This window comes from Athene noctua, chromosome 10 (assembly GCF_965140245.1).
Source record: "Athene noctua chromosome 10, bAthNoc1.hap1.1, whole genome shotgun sequence".
NCBI classification, from domain to species: domain Eukaryota; kingdom Metazoa; phylum Chordata; class Aves; order Strigiformes; family Strigidae; genus Athene; species Athene noctua.
This window is the reverse complement of record NC_134046.1, coordinates 13,870,336-13,879,563: the sequence shown is the minus strand read 5'-3', so window position 1 is coordinate 13,879,563 and position 9,228 is coordinate 13,870,336. Positions and strand designations below refer to the sequence as shown.

At 49.8% G+C, this 9,228-nt stretch overlaps 1 protein-coding gene across 1 annotated transcript; it reads left to right on the top strand.

Moving 5' to 3' along the window:
* The first annotated feature begins 358 nt into the window (after window positions 1-358).
* RPN1 (ribophorin I) lies at window positions 359-8,786 on the top strand. Its single transcript, XM_074914252.1, has 10 exons — window positions 359-624; window positions 1,576-1,640; window positions 3,128-3,434; window positions 3,940-4,149; window positions 5,096-5,288; window positions 5,618-5,717; window positions 5,986-6,124; window positions 6,327-6,446; window positions 6,914-7,159; window positions 8,177-8,786. Exons 1-10 carry the CDS (start codon window positions 400-402, stop codon window positions 8,357-8,359), a joined length of 1,788 nt encoding a protein of 595 aa, XP_074770353.1. The 5' UTR covers window positions 359-399; the 3' UTR covers window positions 8,360-8,786.
* The last annotated feature ends 442 nt before the right edge of the window (window positions 8,787-9,228 follow it).

Genomic DNA, 9,228 nt, shown 5'->3' with positions numbered 1-9,228 from the left:
CAGCGGGGCCAAGCGAATGGCTGCCGCTCCTCTGGCGCCTGGCCGGCTCCGTGGCCTGGCCAGGCCTAGGAGCTCAGCAGGGGTGCGGGCTCACCCGCACCGCCGGAGCCCCCGCGCCTGCCTGCCTGCCGCCCGGCCCTGGGCGCCGGAGAGCACCGGAGCGGGGCATCGGCCGCCCAGGGCTCTGGAGGGGCCCGCCCCGCCCCGCCGCAGCCTCGCCTCCAGCCCAGCCTTTTTTTCTCAGGCACTCCAGAAGACGCCCTACCCCCTGGAGGGCCTCAAGCGCTGCTGGACGCCGCCATCGTGAGCCTGCTCCCCTGCTGGGCGCCGCCATCTTGTGCCCTCCCCGTGCAGCGCGGGCGCCGCCATCTTGTGCCCTCCCCGTGCGGTGTGTCGGCCATGGCGGGGCTGCTGTGCCGCCTGCTCCTCTGCCTGGTGGCCGCCGGGGCCGCCGCCGACCTGCTGCTGGAGGAGGCGCGGCGCTCCGTGGACCTCAGCACCCACTTGGCCAAGGTCTCGGCCGAGCTCAGCCTCGCCAATGCAGCGGGCGGCACCGCCGCCTCCGCTTTCCTGCTGGCGCTGGAGCCCGGCCTGGAGCCCCGCCTGGCCTACCTGGGCGTGCAGGTGAGCGCGGGCCGCGAGGGGCAGCGGGGGTCGGCGCGCCGCTCCTCGGGGGAGGGGCGCGGCACGGCCCGGGGCGCTGCCCGGGCCCCGCCGCCCGCGGGGACACGTCGGCACAGCGCCGCGCTCCCGGCTCCCGCCGCCCTGCGGGCGCGCCGGCCCGGCCCCGCGGCCCCGGGCGCTGCCGCCGGTTACCCTCCACAGGGGCTCTGCCGGCAGCCGGCGCGGCCGTCGGGGGGAGGCCGCACTGCCCCTCCAACTGCCTTGTAAACAGTGAAGTGAAGGGTTTCTGTCGTTACGTGGAACAAAGGCGGGCGAGTGGCCGAGGTGGGAAGGCCTGGGAAGCGATGGGGGAGGCTAGAGAGGTGCTAATTAACGCCGTTACTGCTGTAACGAGAGCGGCCGCTGCCCCTCGGTCAAACTAGTCAGCCCAGGGGATGGGGTCCAGCCTCCTACCCCGTGGGCTGTACGTGCAAGGGTTATTCCAGTCCCAGAAATACTTGCACTGATCTTCCCTTCATGCGAGGGTTTCTCCAGTCCCAGAACTATTTGCACTGGTCGCTTCTTTCCTTGCTGGCTGGCCAAGTCAGTTCCTCATGGCCTACTTGCTCCCGAGCCACTGTAGAAAACATACAAGAGAAATCACAAAAGCAGTTGTCTGAGGTGCTTATTTGCGCAAGTTACAGTGACAGTGCTGGCTTGGGAACCGGCTGAGGGAAACTTGAGTCATTACAAGTCTTCAGTACCTGTTCTTGCATGCTGATAACACTGCAATTTGTGTTAATGAAAAACATTATAAAAGGGCATTTTTTAAAAAAATTACAGTTATCTATCACCTTGTACTTTCTGTCTGGCATCTCCATAAAGAGTGGATAGGGACTGTCTGGAGTTTGCCCTACACATGTTAAGTCTTTTAAATAGCAGCACACTGATTAATCCATTGTTTTGGAACAGGTGAAGGGTGAGGAAGAAGAGGAGAACACCTTGGAAGTGAGAGAGACTAAAGTTAAGGGCAAAAGGTGAGTGTCACTCTCTAACATCAGTACCTAGAGTTGTTCATGGGGCTTCCACCATTATCCTCATGGTGGAGCAGAAATACTACCCCAACCCCACATACCTAGAAATCGTAATCTTTTGTTTCTGGAAAAATCCACTCTGTATTCAGACTGCATCCTGGGGTGCTGTAGAGCCCAAGAGGCCCCAGTAGAAGTTATTCTTCTCCCTCAAATGCTTGTTCCTTGGGAGATAGCTCATGTGGCTTTAGATCTCTGCACTGACCCCAGCTCACAGCCACCCACTTGTCTAGTGAGGGAAAAGCCCTATAAAGGAGAGAATCTCTCCCTTAAATGCAACTCAGCTGCCTTGAGGGGGGCTCAGCTGTGCTTAGTCTCTTGTACTCGCTGCTTTAAGTAACACCCTGTTTCTTCATTAAGGGACATTAGGCAAGAGAAGCATTATAACTGTTGTCATGCTCTTGTCCATTGCTCCCTTTTGAGGTCTCAAATGATTGACAGTGGTGATTACAGGGAGACTAAGTGCTCTTTGGTTGCGACCCCAGAGCACAGCTCTTGGTCTGCAATGGGAGTACCACAGTGCACTGGATACTGTGGCCCAGCATGGGCCGGTGCCTGCTGCAGAGAGGGAGGATGCTGTTGTTAGCATGAGGCTTTGCACTGCCAAGCTTGGGATGTGATGCATACACTGCAAGGCTGGGCAGGCAGGTGCTTTCTGAGCCATGAGAGCTTAAACAAAGGCTGCTCGTAAAGTGGGTCAGAAGCACAGTGCTGCTGGGTTTCAAGAGGACAGTAGCTGTGGAGTTAAGTTGCCGAGGTAGACCATGGTTTCTGACACATCTGGAGGCCTCGTGATCCTGCCCTCGGGCCACCAGGCATGACCAAGTTCATTTCACTTCTGCCATCACCTTGGTCTATTTGGTGCATCCTTACAGGCTTGGTGAAATCTTGATCCTTTCCGCAGAACCTCAGTCCAAAGCCGTGCTCATTTTCTGGCCATTTCTTAGTTTCAGATCCTGTGGGCAAAAAGCTGAGAATGAAGAGGCTTTGTGGGAACAGGTGCTTAAGATGTTTGATTTGTCTTCTGGACATAGGCACACACTTCCTCTGATGCAGATCATTCTTGTCATCTGGAGAAGACTGGAAAACCCCCTGCTGAAGCATGCTTTATAAATGCAGAACTAGGGAGGGGAGTATGTCACTATTCCCCTTCTAAAATGGGAGCCAGATGTTTTTGGGAAGCAAAGATTGTAATTGTGCATGGGCACAGTTCACCCTGTGCTGCCTCCTATCTGCTTCCCCAGCCCAGAGTAAGCACATCCTCTGGGACCAGCTGTTTGTACACCTTGGAGGAGCAAATAAAATACTGTCCCCAGTTACACACAATATATGTGATATATGGGCTCCCATCTGCAGGGGATGTTGCAAGGGTTGGGTCTGATTGCTCTCTCAGGGGACATCTCACGTGACTTACCTGTTCTTTTCTCTTCCAGTGGAAAATTCTTCTCTGTGAAGCTGCCATCTCCTTTGGCACCAGGAGCCAAAGTCCGTGTATCTGTTGAAATGGTTTTCACACATGTTCTGCAGCCCTACCCTACCCACATCACCCAAAGTGAGAAGCAGTTTGTGGTCTTTGAAGGAAACCACTATTTCTACTCGCCATACTTCACCAAGACTCAAACAACCCGGGTCAAACTGGCCTCTAGGAACGTGGAGAGTTACACCAAGCTGGGCAACCCTTCCCGCACTGAAGACATGATTGAATATGGTCCCTTCAAGGATATTCCTCCATACAGCCAGGTAAATGTCTGTGCAGAGAGGTTGTGGCTCTGCAGAGACCATCTTGCAAACGTGGCACCTGCATCTCAGGCTGGAGAGTGGGAAGCAGAGGCTTCTGTGTAAGACTCACAGGTCAAGCCTCAGTTAGCCTGCATGGGGGCTGGGAACATGTGCTCCAGCAAGGTGCTCCTAGTACCGACGTGATTGCTGGCTGCTGCTTGGTGTCCACAGAGCACACCAAGACAGTTAGCATATGGCTCTGGCAGGGGTGTTTTTGCAGTGGGGAGGACTGCATCTCTAGCCCTCTTGCCGTTATAACTCAGCCAGACATGTGGGGTGTGACCTGTGAGTGTACCCCGGGTACCCAGTGCCCTGTGTGAGCTGAGATGGGGTGGTTCCCACCTTCCCGTGCAGTCAGCTTCACCTCTGCAGATTGTCAAGGAGGTTTTTCTGAGGGACGTGGAGACATAATTGCGATGGAAGGTTGCTCCTTCAGGTCTAACAGTTTATCTTTTTTCCTTGTTAGGACACTCTGAAGGTGCACTACGAAAATAACAGTCCATTCCTGACCATCACCAGCATGACCCGAGTCATCGAGGTGTCTCACTGGGGGAACATTGCGGTTGAAGAGACGGTTGATTTAAAGCACACAGGAGCGGTGCTGAAAGGGCCTTTCTCCAGATACGACTACCAGAGACAGCCGGACAGTGGGATCTCTTCTGTCAAGTCTTTTAAGGTTGACATTTTGCTTTTTATTTTAATGCAGCTTCCCTCTTTCTTACATCTCCAGAGGGAAAATACAGTTGTCTTTTGCCTTTTCTTGGGAAGTGTACCCAAGTAATAAGGGAATATTAAAGCTCTGATCTATTTTCAGAGAAGGCTCATCCTAGATAGGAATAGTTTTTGGAGATAGAATTAGGAGGTTATGTGCTTTATTGCATCTGTTGGCCAAACTGCATATATGAGGGCATGTAATGTGTCTCCCCATGCCTACCCCTCCAATCTCAGGGACCCTGTAAAACTCTTAATCCCTGGAAAGCTCGGCTTTCATTTTATCACTGTGTAAGGGCCATTCATTCTGTCCCCACCTTCTTATTTTCAGAGTTGCCTTCTCTGTCATATCTTCACCATGTTGAACAGTATTAATCGGAAAATCACCCATTCATTCTTTGTTCACAAAGCACTCAACAAGAGTTAAAGCTGTGGCTCTGCTAGCCAGATGTGAAAGTATTATGTGTTTTCATCTGAACCAAAACCTTTCTTGCTGCTTCAAGCTCTTGGGATTGATTGTTGTAATTCTCTAAGGTGGTGCAGCCAAACAGAAATCTCATTTTGCTGAGTGTAAAGCCAGCAAGCTCAGTGAGATAGGGCAGCGGAGTAGAGTGAAAAGGGAATTGCTGTCCTGGTGGGCATGATGAGATCCCTTGCTGTCTGGGATATTTGAAACTGGGCTGGAGAAAGTACATTCATTAGAGGCCAAGTGATTTTAGTGCTGGCAGCTACTTCTGTGGCTGATTGCTTATAATACCACAATTTTACTACTCAGTGCAACTGAATGGCCATTTTGTCATCTCTCACATGGGAGCACAGTTTCTCGATGCTTAACAGCCATTATTAGTTTTTCCAGTTTCACTGGAAATAACTCCTAGCCAATGCAGTGCCTGTTGCTTCTCTCTGTACAGACCATTCTCCCAGCTGCTGCTCAGGATGTCTATTACCGAGATGAAATTGGAAACATCTCCACCAGCCACCTCCTTGTCCTGGATGACTCCGTGGAGATGGAGATCCGTCCCCGTTTTCCACTTTTTGGTGGATGGAAAACCCATTACATCATCGGCTATAACCTGCCTAGCTACGAATACCTCTACAATCTTGGTGGGTGGCACAGGGGATGGGAATAAGAAATCTTCTCTGTGTTTAAAGGTGGTTGCTGTGCAGTAAAGAATTCAAATCTGCGGTATGCTGCGCCTTAGCAACGACAGTTGCTAGCTATTATTTCTAGAATATGCAAATCCACCTTCTTTTCTGTGCTTCCTTCAGGTTTTTGTAGACGTCTGGTTAAAATATATTTGTGTGAGCTAGTGCCCCCTGCTGCACAATGTATCCATCTGAATTGTGCTCTTGCTTCTGTTAAGAGCTGAACTTCGAGGTTGCCCCTTGTTCTTTGAGGAATTGTAACCAGCCTCTGGTCTGCACTCTCTTAGGTGATCAGTATGCCCTGAAAATGAGGTTTGTCGACCACGTGTTTGATGAGCAAGTTACGGACTCTCTGACTGTCAAGATTGTCCTGCCAGAAGGTGCCAAGTAAGTGTCATTAATCCTGGCTTGTTACTGCAGACAGTGCTGTGTTGGTGGCAGTTCTCCAGCCTGCTCTAATGGCCTGAGGACAGTGAAACAAAACCATGACTGTGCATGTGGAGGAGACCTTGGAACAGAGCTTTGCTTCCTTTTAGAGTGTTGTTTAAACTGTGTAATTGACCTTGTGCTAGAGGCCATGGTTGGCCAGCCAAGTCCTAGGTTACATCATCTCAAACACTGTAGAGTCATAAGGGACTATCTGTTTTATCCATAGGAATATCCATGTGGACAGCCCCTATGAAATCAATCGTGCTTCAGATGAGCTTCACTACACATACCTGGACACTTTTGGACGTCCAGTTATTGTGGCACACAAGAGCAACCTGGTGGAGCAGCACATCCAAGACATTGTGGTGAGTGTGGCCTCTGTGTGTGGTTTGCCTGAGCAGTTGTGCCTCTTCTGAATTCAGCAGCACACCCAAAACACCCATATTAGTGTGTTTTGAATATGAATAGTTTCTGGACTGCATGGCCAGTTCTGCTGCTGCCTGAGGAGAGGAGTTCTCTCCCATAGTAATATGGGTCACTGCTCAGTGTTTCAAACTTCTCTTCTAGGTTCATTACACCTTCAACAAAATCTTGATGCTGCAGGAGCCTCTGTTGGTGGTTGGAGCCTTTTACATCTTGTTCTTCACTGTGATTGTCTACGTGAGGCTGGATTTTTCCATCACTAAGGTGCTGTATGGTGAAGGGCCCTGTTGGAGCATTAGTGCTCACTCAGCTGATGGCTGGAGATTTTCCATACCAGTAATTTTTGCTGGATGTTCCTGCCAATTGGATATATTCCTAGATGCTAAACAGAACCCTGGTTTTATGCTACCTGAGCGCTGATACTCCTGCAGGGTTTGAACTGGTGTGCTAAGGCTAACCAGTTTTGCGTTCTGGATAAAAGGGAATCCTGCCCCCTGAGAAGCAGGGATGTCTGCAATTCTCCTGCAATGTTTTCACTTTTTGTTAAGCTATTAGTTGGGCTAGACTGAGTGTGGAAAGGTGCTTTCCCTAGTCAGTACTTGTACTAGTCACCTAATTACTGTCAGTTGATTGCAGAGGGAGCAGTTTCTGTAACGGTCCTGTGGCAGATGGCAAGCATGGCTTGTTGCAGGTCACAGATATGACTGCTTTGATCTTCTGTCCTCTTGCAGGATCCAGCTGCTGAAGCTAGGATGAAGGTTGCCTGCATTACAGAGCAAGTGCTTACTCTGGTGAACAAGAGACTCGGGCTGTACCGTCACTTTGATGAAGCAGTGAATAAATACAAGCAGTCACGTGACATCTCCACTCTGAACAGCGGCAAAAAGTCTTTGGAAACGGAGCACAAGGCCCTGACAAATGAAATAGCCTCTCTGCAGTCTAAACTGAAGACAGAAGGCTCTGACTTGTGTGATAAAGTAAGAAATTATGATTTATTTTTTTAAGCTCTCATTCTTGGCTCTATCAAGTACTCTAGGTGAGTTTTAATTTGGGGCTTAGTTTCTGCAGCCTATAATGTGTTTTTTTTCCTCTGAAAATGGCTTGATCCCTGTCAGGAGGTGTGAAGATCGGTTTGTTGTTTTTGTAGTAATCTTGGTTATGCAGCCCTGTAAGTGCTGCTGGTAAACAACTGCTTGGCTGTTTCCTAAACAGCCCTTGAACCAGCTGCATGAGTACAGGATTGTGTTACAAAAGCATTAATCTGATGCCTCTCATTGAGTTCATGGCAGTGACACTTCAGCAAAAATGGAAACTATCAACACACCAGCCAAACCAAAATTGTCTCCCTCATCTCTTACGTTCTTGCACATGCAAATTTGTTGCTGACAGAATTTTGGTAGCATGATGCTCCTCAGGGTATTTTGCTCTACCATGTTGAAACCCATGGCACAGTGAGCACACACCCACTATCCTTTCCTTACTCCACTATATTTCATCCCTCCTGGAACAGACACTTAACTCCCATTGAGGGACATTTTAGTTTCTAAGGTCTATTCAACCAACAGCCACCTTGCTTAATCTGTTATTAACTCAGAGTAGCTCTGTCATTTTAGACCTGCTTCTCACACACCATTAACATTGACTGTAGGGACACAGCCTCCAGCTGTCAGAGTTGTGATTTAGCTTGAAGCCTTTAAAATCTGTCATTAAACACTCTTTAACAGTCATTGCACTTGTCTCCTGCCAGTATGACTCCTGGGTTCTCAGAGCCCCTTTATCTGCACTGCTTAACTATCCATTAATGAGATATCCCTCATAATGTGATGCCAGAAAGAGGTGATGGCTCAGGGGGCAATATTCAGGGATTTGAGACTTTTCCATGTAGAACTGACTTCCATTTTTTGCTCCAGCTTTATCATCTCTTCTATTCCAATTTCACTGTAGGGAAGTTTTTTTGTCTCCTCTAATACTTCCTGTGTTTTTCACCCTGTAAGGTAAGTGAGATTCAGAAGCTTGATGGCCAAGTCAAGGAGCTCGTTCTGAAATCTTCTGTTGAGGCTGAGCGACTGGTGGCCGGCAAACTCAAGAAGGACACGTACATTGAGAATGAGAAGATGCATTCCAACAAGCGCCAGGACCTGGTCACCAAAATCGACAACATCCTCGACGCACTGTAACTCTGGCTTAGTGACCAGGGGAAGGGGAGAGGTATGAAGGGAGATGAGAAGCCTGGGAGTGGATACACTTTGAGCCAAAACTCCCCCTCAGCAAAATTAGGGGGAAAGGTGATGTAAAATGTGTGAAGTACATTTTGGGTTTAGATTTTTCTATAGAGTGTGTCTGCTCTGTGACATGTGCTGTGCAAGGGACCACAACATGATACTGTTTGGCTGGGTAACAGGGTTTCTTCAACAAAGGTGAGACTCAGCCAGGTTATAAAAGTGTCCCACTTTTGGTTTACCCTGTATAGATGTGCCCTGCCTAAACGCACACAAACAGCCAGTCTGAGCACAGACACGCTCATGGCAAATCTGAATGTCACATCTCCAGAAAGAATAAAAGACACCTTTGTTGTATTTTGAAATAAAACTGCCACTGCCTTGCCTTTATGTGTTGTGCTGGGCTGGGGGGAGGCTGAGGTGCTGGTGCAGGTGCAGGGGGGCTGCGTGGCCACCTGGCAAGGCCCTGGCCCAGGCAGGGGAGAAAGCTGAGCCCTTGTTCCTTAGGGACGTACACGACCTACATCCTCATGGGGAGAAAAAACAGCGTGACCCCTCCTGCTAGCTTCTTGCTGCATCCCACCTGCTTCCCTGCTAGCTGTGACAACAGTCCCTGCATCCCTTGTGCTGGCCAAGAACCCCTTGCTCACAGCTGAATACCCTGGGGTATGGATGCAGTTCCCTGCCAATTTTAGTCTTGTCAGAATTTTTTTTCCTTTGCCTCTCTGCTTCAGTGCACTGCTGAACACCCCAGAGCTGGTTGCAGGGGCATCAATATAAGTCTTTCCTACTGCACTTGCTTAGTTGTTTACTAAAGTGGTTTGAGA